This window comes from Rhinolophus ferrumequinum, chromosome X (assembly GCF_004115265.2).
Source record: "Rhinolophus ferrumequinum isolate MPI-CBG mRhiFer1 chromosome X, mRhiFer1_v1.p, whole genome shotgun sequence".
NCBI classification, from domain to species: domain Eukaryota; kingdom Metazoa; phylum Chordata; class Mammalia; order Chiroptera; family Rhinolophidae; genus Rhinolophus; species Rhinolophus ferrumequinum.
In genome coordinates, this window is record NC_046284.1 from 28,364,354 (window position 1) to 28,380,254 (window position 15,901).

A 15,901-nucleotide genomic window follows, 5' to 3' on the forward strand; every position below is an offset into this window, starting at 1 on the left:
TGTAATATCCAGGCTCTCTGGGCACACCCAGAGTTTCTCAGGGCACCACCAGTCCTTCTGGGCACAGCCAGATTTCCTGGGCTTCTTAAGGCACCACCAGTCTCCCAGGGCACAGCCAGGGTCTCTTGGGGCACCACCAGTCCTGGGCACAGCCAGACTTCCTGGGCTTCTTAGGGTACCACCAGTCTCCCCAGGCATAGCCAAGGCCTCTCAGGGCACTGCCACTCTCTCTAGGCACAGCCAGACCCCCTGGACACAGCCATGGCCTCTTAGGGCATTGCCACTCTCTCTTGGCCTCTCAGGGTACCATGCTGGCACAACAGCGGCTCATAGTCAAGGTGCTTACATATTCTCGATGGCGGCCGTTCAAGACACAAAGCAAACATGAGCCAGTTCTACTACATGATGGTACATTCCCCAGCAAACAGTCAAGCGGTCCGTTAAATCAGGGATGGAAGGCAATTCCCCATAGTCCACAGTCATTTTGCCAGGGCTGTCTTGGGGGTGAGGGACAACTTTTACCTCACTCTTATCTCCCACGGAAGACTCAGCAAGTGTTTCCTCCTGGGACTATAAGTCATGCATCCCTGCTGCCTCAGCAAGCACTTCCCAGCCCACAGGACCTCAACGACCTTTGCTTTCTCCGGCCTATGCTGGTTGGAGAACCGTCCACATCTTCCTACCCCTCCACGGGGTTCCAGCTCTCCAGCAGCTGTCCTCCTGGTCTTTCTCAGACTGAGTGTTCATATGCACAAACTGCTCCACCGCCCTTTGGATAGCTTTGGCCAGCACCATACCCTGCTTGCTGTGCCATTTGTCATGCAGGGTGGCAGGCGGGGTCTCTGGTCCCTCTCCCCACATAAGAACACAGGATATGATGAGGCCAAATAGGAACACCCACGGAGCCATAGGTAGGGGAGTCACACCACTATAGTCTCACGGGAGGCTGGATTCACACGACATGCGACCTGCTGTCCGCTTTTCTGCCAACTGACCGACTCCCCTCGCTAGCTGCAGTCCACCACGCTAACTACAATCCATGCTTGCTAGATGAGCCACCATCTTCTTGGTAGCCCCCATTTCCTGCTAGCGTAGCCACAGCAGTTATATTCGTGGCCAATGGCTCACTGGTTACAGCTGATGGCCAACTAGCCACAGCTGATGGCCATCCAATCACAGTTGATTGCCATTTACTACCTCAGCCAGCAACTTTCCACGTGAGGCCGAGAGCCTGGAAACTGCACTCCTGACTCTGTCCCCACAAATGTTTTATTTTCTATCCGACTGCAGCCTTTTTTTTTCTCTCTCACACGGTAGTGCTATGTTTTCTCTTCACTATTCCAGCTTCTCACACAATGGGGGGATTCCCTGGGAGACAGGCTTCTCCTCTGTTAATAGTTCACCTGGGTCACAGGGCATAGTGTCCCTGTGGGTATGCGGAGAGCTTTTGAAGTTCAAAAGCTCTTCCTGCACCTGATTCAGAGCCCATATGTTTCAGCAGTTCTCTTTACTCCTGCAGGGATTTGACCAGATAGGTGGGGCCAGAGGAGGGGTGAGTTGTGAGAGGTGTCCCAGAGCAATGGCGGTGACCACCACCACAGCTGGTCCTGCTTCCACAGCTCCCTCCCCTTTGCCGGAACTAGTTGGGCTACAAATCTTTGTGGTCCACAGTTCTCAGAACAGCAAATATTCTGTTCTTTTGATCTGACACTGATACTGTTCCCCTTCTAGCACCGGGCAGGTGGGGGCGGGGCGAGCTCTGGGAGGGTAGGGAGGGGGTGGCTAGTCTCAGTGCCTAAGGCTTCTGTTCTCTGCTCGGCAGTGAGGGCTTAAACCACTGTTTTCAGCCTTCTTCCCTCAGCGTTTTCTCCAAGGTCTCTGCCGTGAGCGTTGCATTCAGCCGTGTTATACGCTGCTCCCTCAGCCCTGTGGGCCATAAACAGAGCCATAGCAGTCCAAGTTCTTCCTTCTCCTGCAGCTGCGGTAGTTCCGGGATGCAGTGAGCTCAGAGCACTGAGCGAGGTCTATGTCTTGCGCCCGCGTGTCTTTGTCTCCGCACTTCTCCCTTCCCTCCTCCTCTGCTCGTGTGATTCACCCACCTTTAGGAGAAGTCAGTAGTGGGCCTCTTTGTCTTGCCTCTCTGCTGTGCAGGGAGTCCTTTGTGGAGTTAATTGTTTTTTGATTAGTTGTAAATTCCAGGGGAGCTTTACAGAGGCTCACCTCACGCTGCCATTTTGATGACGTCCGTCAAAGATAATTTGACTGTAGATCCAGACATCCCTTCATGTCTGCTGGTTTAGCACCTGCCGATTCAACCAACTACTGATAGAAAGTGCTTTTTAAAAATTCCCATAAACTTCCAAAAGGAAAAACTTGAATTCACCACATGCTGAGCACAACACTGAATCCATGCAAATGAAGTGATATGTAGGAATACCTTTGTGTAGCCTATATTCCAATATATATTATATGAAAATACCATACCATTTTACATAAGGGTCTTGACATCTGCAGTTTCGTATCTGTAGGTGGTCCTAAAACAAATCCCCCATGGGAACTGAGGGGTGACTCTATATGTGTGCATTTATTACTGGCTTCTTAATTCTGTTCCATTGGTCTATAAGTCAGTCTTTATGCTGGTATCATACTGCTTTGAATATAGTAAGTTTGTAATATAATTTGAAATCAGGAAATTAAAAGTCTCCAGCTTTGTTCTTTGTCACAATCACTTTGAAAATTCTGGGTCTTTTGTTCCATATGAATTTCAGAGGGTTTTTTTTTTTTCTATTTCTATAAAAAAAATGCCATTGGAATTTTGATGGGAATAGCATTGAATCTGTAGATTGCTTTAAGTAGTATGGATATTTAATAATATTATCTCGCATTCCATGAACATGGGATATCTTCCCATTTATATGCCTTTTTAAATTTCTTTCTTAAATGCATGCTACTTTCAGTGTATAAACTTTCACATCTTCAAGTTTACTTATAAGTATTTTATTCATTGTGTTGATAATCTGTGGGGAGCCATAATTTCTTGTTATTCTGAAGCCTTGCAGACTGGCTCAGTTGTTATCTTTGCCTGCAACTGGTGGATGTTTACAAGTTGCTGAGGAATGTGGTGGGAATGGCCAGTTTCTCGGACACAGATCACTGATGGCTATCAGGATAATTGATAGGCTCTGTTATGGGATAATTGCTTTGGGGAGCTTTTAGTGATTTGTAGTGTCTATGTTAAAGTTAAAAATTTACGTTCAATGATGTAATGCATTTCTGTAACTGCTAAGCTGCATGTACTCTGATGGTATAAATTGGTGAAGGAGAGTAAACTCAGGGCTTCAGCATCACTGGAGACCGATCGATCGCATCATCAACATTTGTGTGAGTGTCTTTGTTCATTCCCACTCCCCCTTTCGGGCTTTTCGTTGATTTGTGGCTGCTGGTCAGCCTCAATAATCTAAATGGGATTGTGTTCTTAATTTGCTTTTGGTATACTTTGTTGTTATTGTATAGAAACACAACTGATTTTTGTATGTTAATTTTTTGTTTTTCATCTTTCAACTTTACTGAAAATGTTCATTAGTTCTACAGCTTTTGTTTTTTTTATAATCCTTAGGGTTGTCTATGTATAAGTAGATATCACCTAAAAACAGGGAGACTTTTACTTTTTCCTTTTCAATTTGGATGATTTTGATTTATTTTTCTTGCTTATTGATCGGGGTAGGACTTTCAGTTCTGTGTTGAATAGAAGTGGTAAAAGTGGGCATCTGTATTAGTTAAGGGTTCTCCAGATAATTAATTAATTAATTTATTTATTTATTTATTTACTATTGGAATTGGCTCACTTGATTATGAAGACTGAGAAGTCCAACAATCTGCTCTCTGCAAGCTAGAGAACCAGGGAAGCTGGTTATATAATTCCATGAGAGTCTGAAAGCCTGAGAACCAAGGGAACCAATAGCGTAATATGTAGACTGAGACAAAGGTCCAAGAACCAGGAGGGCTTATGGTGTAAGTCCCAGAGTCCTAAGGCCTGAGAACCAGGAGCTCCCATCTTCAAGGCCATGAGAAAATATATATTTCAGCTCACAAAGATAGCAAGATTTCACCCTTCCTTCACTTTTTTTCTTGTTCTATTCAGGCCCACAATGGATCAAATAGCATCAGCCCACATTGATGAATACGGATCTTGTTTACTCAGTTGGTTTCAAATGCTAATCTGTTCAAAAATCATTATCACAGAGAAATCCAGAAATAATGTTTTACCAGGTATCTGGACATCTCTTAGCTCAGTCAATTTTAAAATTTAAGTTTTAGGAACAACCAAGATGGCACAGTAGGTAGGTGCTATGTTTACTTTCTCTCACAACCATATCAAAATTACAACTGATCCACAAAATCACCACCACTGAGAATCACCTAAAACAAAGCTGAACTGAAGCCTTTCAGCTAAAGACATGCAGAAGAAGCAACCTCCAGACTGGTAGGAATGTCAGAGACGTGGAACAGGTTGGTCACACACCCTCGTACAAACATTAAAGATCAGGAGGGCTATTAAGGCAGTGGGGGTCCCCACGTCCCCTAAAGGAGTTAGAGATGCTAGCCCACCCCAGGCCAGAGTTCCAGTGTGGGGGAGAGAAATCCCCATAGTTTTTGGTTGTGAAAACAAGGCGAGATTGTGACTGAATGAGAATGAGTACACCTGTACTTTCAGGTCCTCCTCTTAAAGGGACTGTGCATGGACTTACCCACCAATGGAATCACTTGCTCTGAGCTCCAGCACTAGGGCAATGGCTAGAGAGGAGGCAGGGACAAATGGTGGGGAATTGAGTTGTCTGGCTTGGGACAGGTGCTGGAGAGGCAGTTCCTCCCGGATGTGGGAGGTGATGGAGGCCACTGTTTCTTTGCTGAGCCATCCCCCTTCCCTGCATACAGACGCAGGTGGCTGCCATATCTGAGTCTGCACCATTTGTTTGCCATGCCCTGGCAATTTGAGACCTGGCCCACCCAACTTTGCTGCTTTCAGTAGCTTTTTCATGCAGTCTGCCTGCCTTGGCTCAAGATGTAGGCTTTCCTAGGGTCTCTCAAAGGTTTGCAAAACCCAGACAAGCAGCATTTGCTTGAGCATCTGTTGTAGCTCTGGTTGAGCAGTCCTAAGTCAGCACTAGTGACAGCCGGTCTTGGTTCACAGCTTGGTCTCTTAAGGCACTTCCAATCACAGCACGGGTAGATGTGCTGTGGATTTCCTTCTGGCTCCTGCTGGGTGGCCACAGGTGGGGCACGAGCTCGGGATGAAGTAGACCTACAGCAGATCCCCTCCCAGGTGGTACTGGGGCAGGCGCACCCAGTGGCCAGCTTCAAAATTAACTGGAGCATCATACAGCCACCTTAAGTACCACACACCAAAGGGGTAGATTGGGCAGACCCCAGAGTCCTGCTGAAGCAGATCCTGCTCCTTGCACAAAAACTCTTCTACCGTACTCATGGCCAGTCCTCACAACAATTGAGCCCAAGGGTCAATCCCTCCCATTGATGTGCAATTATCAACCAAAGCTCAACTACAAGAGGAGGGTGCACACAGCCCTCACAAGGGATATCCCTGGAGTGTGTGGCTCAGGTGACCAGAAAGACTGTGCCACTGAACTGAACAGCACACCTACTACGTAAGGCCACTCTACTAAGTCTGGGAGACACAACAACCCTACCTAATACATAGAAACAAACACAGGGAGACAGCCAAAATGGGAAGACAAAGAAACATATCCCAAATAAAAGAACAGAACCAAGATCCAGAAAAAGAACTAAGTGAAATGGAAATAAGCAATCTATCAGACGCGAAGTTCCAAATACTAGTTATAAGAATGCTCAATGATCTCAGAGAGAACTTCAACAGAGAGATAGGTACCATAAAAATGGAGATGAAAACCATAAAAAAGAACAAGTCACATATAAAGGATACAACAACAGAAATGAAGAACATATTACAGGGAATCAACAGTAGATTAGATGAAACAGAGGATCCAACCAGTGATGTAGAAGACAAGGTAGCAGAAAACACCTAACCAGAAGAGCAAAAAGAAAGAAGAATCCAAAAAAATGAGGAGAGTTTAATATCAAGCGTACCAATGTTTGCAATATAGGGGTACCAGAAGGAGAAGAGAGAGAGCAAGGTATTGAAAACCTATTTGAAGAAGTAATGGCAGAAAATTTTCCTAACCTGGTGAAGGAAATAAACATACAGGCCCAGAAAGCACAGAGAGTCCCAAATAAGAAAAACCCAAAGAAGCCAACACCAAGACACATCATAATTAAAATGTCAAAGATTAAATACAAAGAGAGAGTCCTAAGAGTATGCAAAAGAAAAGCAGTTAGTTAGTTACAACAGAGCTCCCATACAGCTATCAGTTGTTTTCTCAGCAGAAACTTTGCAGACAAGAAGGGAGTGGCAGGAAATATTTCAAGTGATGAAAAGCAACGACATACAACCAAGATTGCTCTACCCAGCAAGGCTGTCATTTAGAATTGAAGGACAGATAAGGAGCTTCCCAGAAAAGAAAATGCTGAAGGAATTAATCACCACCAAACCAGTATTACAAGGAATCTTAGAGGGACTTCTTTAAGATGGGACGGGCATTAAAGATGGGTGAAAAGGGAAGGGATTAAGAAGTACAAATTGGTTGTTATACAGTAGTCTTGGGGATGCAATGTATAGCATAAGAAATATAGTCAATAATATTGTAATAACCAGGTATGGTACCAGGCAGGTACTAGATCTATCAGGATGATAAATGGGAATGGGGTTGGGGGCAGGGTGAAAAAGGTGAAGGTATTAAGAACTACAAATTTGTAATTAATACAGTATGGGGAATATAATCAACAATGTTGTAAAGATCATGTAAGGTGCCAGATGTGCACTGGACTTATCAGGAGGATCACATCATAGACTGTGTAGATGCCTGACCAGTGTGCAGACCTGAAGCTGAAGTAGAATAATATTGAATGTCAACTATAACTAAATATATAGGTATATATAGTCACGGAATGTGGAGTACAACTTAGGAAAAATAGCCAATGGTATTGTAATGGCTATATCAGATGTCAGAGGGGTAGTAGATTGGGGGGAGAGGGTTATAACTTTATGAAGGGTTAAAATTTCTAACTATTACATTGCTTTGTACACCTGAAAATAATTTTAAAAAGAAACAAAAAAAATGAAATAAAACTTAAGTCTTAAAATTACCGTCACAGTATTCTTATCTTATTTCCAATCTTAGAAGAAGAGCTTTCAGTTTTTTACCTTGATTATGATGTTAATGGCAGGCTTGTCATACATGATCTTTGCTATGTTAAAGTACATTCATTCTATTACTACTTTTTGAGTCTTTTATAGTGAAAGGCAGTTGAATTTTTTCACATTTCTATGTATCTATTGAGATGACTATATGATTTTTATTCATTCTGTTAATGTGGTATACTACATTTATTGATGTGTCGAACCCTCCTTGTATCCCAGTGTAAAATCCCACTTGATTATGGTGTATGATCTTTTTAAAGTTCTGTTGAATTCAGTTTGCTAGAATTTTGTTGAAAATTTTTGTTTCTATGTTCATCAGTTTTGTGGTCCTGCAAGTTTCTTTTTCTGGAGGTATCTTTGTCTTACTTTGATATCAGGGTCATTCTGGTCTTATAAAATAAGTTTAGAAGTGTTCTCTTCAATTTTTTTGAATAGTTCACAAAAGTTTCACATTAATTCTTCTTCAAATGATTGGTAGAATTCACCATTGAAGCCATCTGTTTTGGGCCTATTTTTTGTTGTTGACAGGATTTCGATTGCTGAGTCAATATCCACACTCATTAATGGTCTGTTCATATTTTTCTATTTTTTCATAGACTCATTCTTGGTAGGTTGTACGTTTCTAGGAATTTATAAATTTCTTCTAGATATTCCAATTTGCTGGCAAATAATTTTCATAGTATTCTCTTATAATAATTTGTATTTCTGCAGTTTTATTTGTAATTTCTCTTCTTAATTTCTGTGTATAATTTATTAATTAAATTTATCAATACATTTATTTATTAATTTTAAATATTTATTAAGTTATAATGATTAAATTACTAATTTTATTTATTTGAGTCTTCTCTCCTTTTATTAGTTAATCTAAATAAACAATTGCCATTTTTAAAACATTTTGCAAAACCAACTCTTATTTTCATTGATCTTTTCTATTGTTTTCCTATTTCCTTTTCTTCTGCTCTAATTTTTATTATTTTCTTTCATTTACTAACTATAGGTTTAGTTTTTAGCTCTTTGAGCTTTAAAGTTAGGCTATTTATTCTTTCTTTTTTTTAAATTTATTTTTAATTTATTGGGGTGACAATTGTCAGCAAAATTACATAGATTTCAGGTGTGCAATTCTGTATCACATCATCCATAAATCACATTGTGTGTTCACCACCCATAGTCAGCTCCCTTCCATCTCCATACATTTGATCCCCAAAACCCCGAATAGCAAAGGCAATCTTGAAAAATAAGAACAAAGTGGGAGGTATAACAATACCTGACTTCAAACTATACTACAAGGCTACAGTAATCAAAACAGCATGGTACTGGCATAAAAAGAGACACATAGATCAATGGAACAGAATAGAGACTCCAGAAATAAATCCACGCCTATATGGCCATTTAATCTACGACAATGGAAGCAAGAATGTACGATGGAGTAATGACAGTCTATTCAATAAATGGTGCTGGGAAACCTGGACAGACACATGCAAAAAAATGAAGTTGGACCACCTCCTTACACCATATACAAAAATAAATTCAAAATGGCTTAAAGACTTAAATGTAAGATCTGAAACCATAAAATACCTAGAAGAAAATATAGGAAGAAACTTCTCAGACATTACCCGGAGTAAGATTTTTACTGATATATACCCTCGCTCGAGGGAACTAAGAGAAAAAAATAAACATATGGGATTATATCAAAGTAAAAAGTTTTTTCACAGCAAAGGAAACCATCAATAAAACAAGAAGGGACCCTACTGAATGGGAAAAGATATTTGCCAATGATATATCTGATAAGGGATTAATATCACAAATCTATGGAAAACTCACTCAACTCAACTCCAAAAAAACAAACGATCCAATTAAAAAATGGGCAGAGGACTTGAAGAGACATTTTTCTAAAAAGGACATACAGATGGCAAACAGACATATGAAGAAATGCTCAACCTCACTAACCATCAGAGAAATGCAAATAAAAACCACAATGAGATACCACCTCACCCCAGTCAAAATGGCTATCATCAATAAATCAACAAACAGCAAGTGCTGGCGCGGATGTGGAGAAAAGGGAACGCTTGTGCACTGTTGGTGGGATTGCAGATTGGTGCAGCCGCTATGGAAAACAGTATGGAGGTATCTCAAAAATCTGAAAATGGAACTACCTTATGATCCAGTAATTCCACTCCTAGGTATCTATCCGGAGAAATCCAAAACTTCAATTCAAAAATCTTTATGCACCCCTATGTTTATTGCAGCACTATACACAATAGCTAAGACATGGAAACAACCAAAATGCCCTTCGGTAGATGACTGGATTAAGAAACTGTGGTACATTTATACAATGGAGTATTATGCAGCCATAAAGAAGAAAGAAATCTTACCATTTGCAACAACATGGATGGATCTAGAGAACATTATGTTAAGTGAAATAAGTCAGACAGAGAAAGATAAGTACCATATGATCTCACTTATTTGCGGATTCTAAAGAAAAGAATAAGTGAATGAACTAATCAGAAACAGTTTGGGAGACAATGAGGAAAAACTGAGGGTTGCTAGATGGGCGGAAGGGGTGGGGGGTGGGGGGGAGGGTGAGGGGATTGGAGGGCAATCGGTGACCATATTTATTCTTTCTTAATGTAGACACTTATCATTGTAAACCTCCCTCTTAGTACTGCTTTCACTGCATCCTATAAATTTTGATAAGTTGTGTTTCCATCTCTGATTATTTCAAGATTTTTTTTTTTAATTTACTTTGTGATTCCTTCCTTAACCCATTGGTTGTTCAGGAGTGTATTCATCTTACTCTGTTCAGACTGCTATAACAAAAATTCCATCAACTAGATAGCTTATAAACAACAGAAATTTATTTCTCACGGTTCTGGAGGGTGGGAAGTCTAAAATCGAGGCACCAACTAATTCAGTGACTGGTATGGATCTGCTTCCTGGTTCATAGATGGCTATCATCTCACTGTGACTTCACATGATAGAAGGATCAAGGAAGCTCTCTGGGGACCTTTTTAAAAGAGTAGTAATTCCATTCATAAGGGCTCTCCTCTCATAACCTAATCACTTCGCAAAGGCTCCACCTCCAAATACCATCATATTGGGTATTAGGTTTCAACATATGATTTGGGGAGTGTGTAAGCAATCTATGAGTATAGCATTGTAGTTTCATTTCAACATATTTTTGACTTTTACAATTTTCCTCTGGATTTCTATTTTTATACCATTGTAGTCAGAAAAGATACTTCATATAATTGAAATCTTAAATTTGTTAAGAATTATTTTGTGGTCTAACATATGATCTATATTGAAGAATATTCCATGTGTGTTTGACAATGATGTGTATTCTGCTATTGTTAAATTCAATGTTCTATATATGTTTGTTAGGTTTATGTGATCTATAGTTTTGTTTAAGTCCACTGTTTGCCTACTGATTTTCTGTCTGGATGTTCTATCCATTGTTGATAGTGGAGTAATGAAGTTTCCTACTATTACTGCATTGTTCTTATTTCCCTCTTCAGTTCTCAGGACATTTACTTTATATAATTAGCTACTCTGAAGCTGTGTGCATATATATTTGTAATTGTTTTATATTCCTGATGAATTGACACTTTCATCATTATATGACCTTCTTTGTCCCTCAAGACAGTTTTTGATTTAAACTCTATTTTTAAAATATATATATAGCCCCCCCAGCCACACACACACTTTCTTTTGGTTATCATTTACATGGATTTTTTTTTTTCATATCTCTTCACTTTCAGTTTATGCATATCATTAAAGCTAAAGTGAGTCTCTTTTAGACATTCTTTTTCTTTTGTTTGGATCTTGCTTCTTTATCCATTCTGCTACTTTTGATTAGAGAATTAATCCATTTATATTTGAAGTAATTTTTGTTAGAAAGAGGTGTTTATTTCCTTTTTTATTGTTTTCTGTCTGTTTTATATATTTTTCTTTATTTCTGTATTCAACTGTGATTTGATAATCTGCACAGTAGAAATGGAAAGATGTTGTTCAATGGGTATATATAAGTTCTAGATATCTGCCATAGAAGATATTAATATCACCTATTGTTAACAATACTATACTGTACGCTTAAACACTTGTTTAAGAGGGTAGATCTTATGCTAAGTATTCTTAACACACACACACACACACACACACATACTCAAGCAAGAGGACACAATAAATCTTTTGGAGGTGATGAATATGTTTATTGCTTTGATTGTGGTAATGTTATCACAGGTATATACATGTGTCAAAACTCATCAAGTTGTATATATTTAATATATGCATTTTTATGTATTAAGTATTCCTCATAAAAGCTGGGGAAAAGAAAGAGCTGACATTTGTATTACTCAGGGTTCTCCAGAGAAACAAAATCAATTGGCTGGATAGATAAATAGATATATAGATAAAGATTTATCATGAGGGATTTCCTCATGTAGTTATCGTCACTGAGAAGTCCTATCAACTGTCATTTGTAACCTGGAGGCTCGGGAAAACTGTATAGTTCTAGTCCAAACCTGAATACCTGAGAACAAGAGTAGTCCATAGTGAAAGTCCTGGTCTGAGTCTGAAGGCCCAAGAAGCAGGGGTGTCCATGTCTGATGTCCAAAAGAGAGAGAAGATGGGTGTCCCAGAGACACCCATTTTCAGAGAGTAAATTTGCCCTACCCCTGCCTTTTTATTCTATTCAACAGTTTGAATGATGCCCACTTGCATTAAAGAAGCTGATTCTTTACTCAATATACCAATTCAAATGCAAATCTCCCCTAGATATATACTCATTTACCCACTCAGAAATAACGTTCTACATAATCGCTTGACATTCCTTAGTTAAATCAAGTTGCATATAAATTAACCATCCCAATGTTACAGTCTTGAGTCTGTAATCTGTAGGGCAGTCCAACAGGCTAGAAACTCAGGCAAGTTTTCTATTACTGTCTTGAGGAATAATTCCTTCTTCTCTAAGAAACTTCAGTTTTTGTTTTAAAGGCATTTTACTAGTTGGATAAGGTTTACCCATATTAAGGATGCTAATCTCCTTTAAGTTGACTAATTTTAAAATGTTAATCACATCTACAAAATCCTTCCGCAGTACCAGTAGACTAATGTTTGACCAAACAACTGAGCAAAATAGCTTATCCAAGTTGGCAAATAAAATAAACCTCAATCTATATTTAAAAAGAAGAAATATATCACATCTATATCCTAACCTTCCAAATTATCACACTGGAAAAAGAAAAGAGCAAACTAAAGCAAGCAGAAGGAATGAAATAATAAAGAATAGTGCAGAAATTATTGAAATCGAGAATAGAAAATAAAGAAATAAATGAAACCAAAAGCTGGTTCTTTTAAAAAGTTCAAAAATGTAGATGAGGGTGAGGGGGATCAAATATATGGTGATGGAAGGGGAGCTGACTCTGGGTGGTGAACACACAGTGTGATTTATGGATGATGTGATACAGAATTGCACACCTGAAATCTATGTAATTTTACTAACAATTGTCACCCCAATAAATTAAAAATAAATTTAAAAAAATGTAGAAAGAGGGGTGGCCAGTTAGCTTAGTTGGTTAGAGTGTGGTGCTCTTAAAGACAAGATTGCTGGTTCAGTCCTCACATGGGCCACTGTGAGCTGCACCCTCCACAACTAGATTGAAGCAACTACTTGACTTGGAGCTGATGAGTCCTGGTAAAACACACTTAAAAATATGTAGAGAGAATATTACTACCAACGTTATAGAAATAAATAAGAATTATAAATAAAAACTGTGAAATATGGTATGCTGTAGAATACGTAAACAAAATATGTTATATCCAAACAATGGAAAAACCTTGAAGCCAATATGCTAAATTAATGAAGCTAGACACAAAAGCCTACATATTATGATTTCATTTATATTTATTTTTTAAAGACAGTGGAGATGAATCTGTAGAGACAGAAATTATATTAATGGGATTTAGGACTCAGGGGACAGTCTGAAGAGGGTGATAGCTAAAGGGTACAGAGTTTATTTTTGAGATGGAGGAAATGTTATAAACTTGAATTCTGCGATGTTTGTGATATGAATGAATATACAGGAAATCATGAAAATGTACACTATAAATGTGTGAATGTATTATATGTGAACTTTATCTCAATAAAGCTATTAAAAAGGAGGGAGTGAAAAGTGAAAGAAAGGGTGTTATGAGCACCTCTGAAACTGGATTATGGGCATCTCACTCCAACCTGAATCTGTGTCAGGTGCTTAGTTCCTCCCCTTAGTAAAAAAAAAAAAAATTATCTATCTATATCTATATAGATATCTATATCTATATCTATCTATATCTATATCTATATCATATCTATATCATCTATATATAATATATATATCATCAAATATATATATGTGTGTCAAATATATATATATATATGTCATCAAATATATATATATATATGTCATCAAATATATAAATATATATATGTGTGTCAAATATATATATATATATGTCATCAAATATATATATATATATATATATATATATATATATATATATATATATATATGTCATCTCACAAACAGCAGCTCAGCTGAGCATAGAAGCCATTTTTTTCTGAGACAAGCCCACACCTGGGATTACTCACTTGATGCTAAGGCTAGGACTTTGCTCAGGTTCACAGTTATGAAAGCTGTCCATAGGTATGTTTTGCATTCCTCTGTTTCATGTCCTGCTATACTAGGAGTACTGGTGTCTCAGAGACCGCACCCCTTCAAATCCCTCTGATACTCTCTGAGGATAATTGTTGCCTTGCTTACTTTGTTACATAGGGGTAATCATCACTGAAATAGCCTCAGCAAGCCATGGTCTGCCTTAAAGGGGGTAGCATTCATGAGTTGAGGATGAGGTGTTCTGTGGGATTGGGGACAGACTGCTAGCTCCACCTGAGTAACCACCTGAGAACTTTGGCATCCTGTGGCTTTAGAGCTTCCAGAGGTGCCTATTATCTCACAGAGGCCAAATGTTCTTTACTTTGCTGAAGTCCACAACAGCACTCTACAGACATATTTAACCCATACATATTAGATATTCCAGCTGTGATTTTTGACAATGGGTCAGGACTCTGCAAAGCAGGCCTATCTGGAGAGATTGTACCCCGTCATGCTATCAAGTCTGTCGTGGGGCATCCTCAGTTTAACATGTCTTTATCAGAACCCTATCAGAAAAAAGTACTTTGTGGGAGGGAAAGCCCTGTACATGTATGAGGATTTGCATTTGCACTACCCCATTGATCGTGGACTGGTGACGGGATGGGATGACATGGAGAAACTCTGGAAGTATCTTTTCAAGGGGAAGCTGGGAGTAAAATCCTGTCAACAGCCTGTACTCATGACAGAGCCCTCCTTGATCCCAAGAGAGACTCGAGAAAAGATGGCAGAAGTAATGTTTGAGACGTTCAGTGTGCCTGCCTTCTAGTTATCCAACCATGCGGTAGTAGTACTCTATGCCTCTGCCTCTGTCACGGGACTTGTGGTGGAGAATGGGGAAGGAATAACTTGCACTGTCCCTATCTTTGATGGTTACTCCCTGCCTCATGCTATCACCAAGCTGTTTGTGGCAGGTAGGGACATCATAGAGCACCTCACCCAGCTACTCCTTGCTAGTGGGAGAAACTTCCCTTGCATACTCAAGAAGGCCTTACTGGATGACATCAAAAAGAAGCTGCGCTATGTGGCCTGGGAGCCAAAAAAGGAGCTACATAAGAGGCCAAAGGAGGTCTTGAGAGAATACAAATTACTAGATGGGAATGTTATCTACATTGGCCACCTGCCATTCCAGGTGCCTGAGATTCTGTTTGCACCTGACTGGTTGGGTATCCACAGCCCAGGACTCTCAAAAATGGTCGCCAAATGCATTATGAAGTGTGACACAGATATCCAGAAGAATCTCTTTGCAGAATTGTAATGTCTGGGGGCACCACTCTCTTCCCTGGGCTTGAGGAAAGACTTATGAAAGAACAGGAACAGCTGGCTTCCAGAGGAACTCCCATCAAGATCACAGCTTCTCCTGATAGGTGTTTCTCTGCATGGATAGGTGATTCCATTGTGACCTCCCTGAGCAGTTTCAAGCAGATGTGGATCACATCTGCAGATTTCATGGAGTTTGGAAAATATGTCGTACAGAAAAGATGGTTTTGAAGAATCCAAAGCACAAAGGACAGCTTGAAGTGTCAGATCACAGGATCTCTGATTGAAGGTGAAATCTTCCCGTGGTGTTCAATAAAAGTGATAATGGCATTTTGGGTTTCAGTTCATTTTTATTGGCATAAGAATAATTTCTGATCCAGGTAGTGAATCTTTTTAAGTGGTTTTATTCCACCCTTCCTGTCCCATGGAACTTTTCAATAGTTTTCTCCTGAGAAATCCATGGGTTATGTGTTATGGCTGTAACCCCTTTAGGATTTGTGGTAAAAACAGATGCTCAGTGTTTGACTCATTAGGGTCCCTGGAATCTTCATCTTAATCAACTGTCTTAGATATTTTTGATAGATCTGGTCCTGAGAAGAGACAGAGTAACCAGGCAATTTGTGGAGAGGGGAGGGCAGTGATTAAGCAGAAGGAATGTTAC

General features: G+C 39.5%; 1 protein-coding gene across 1 annotated transcript in view; it reads left to right on the plus strand.

The window, feature by feature from the left end:
- Nucleotides 1-15,471, plus strand: part of ACTRT1 (actin related protein T1) — a 125,194-nt gene extending 109,723 nt beyond the window's left edge. The window contains 3 exon segments of the mRNA XM_033127222.1: nt 14,316-14,496; nt 14,498-15,230; nt 15,233-15,471. Of these exon segments, the coding sequence (XP_032983113.1) occupies nt 14,316-14,496; nt 14,498-15,230; nt 15,233-15,471 (1,153 nt within the window).
- Nucleotides 15,472-15,901: the final 430 nt, after the last annotated feature.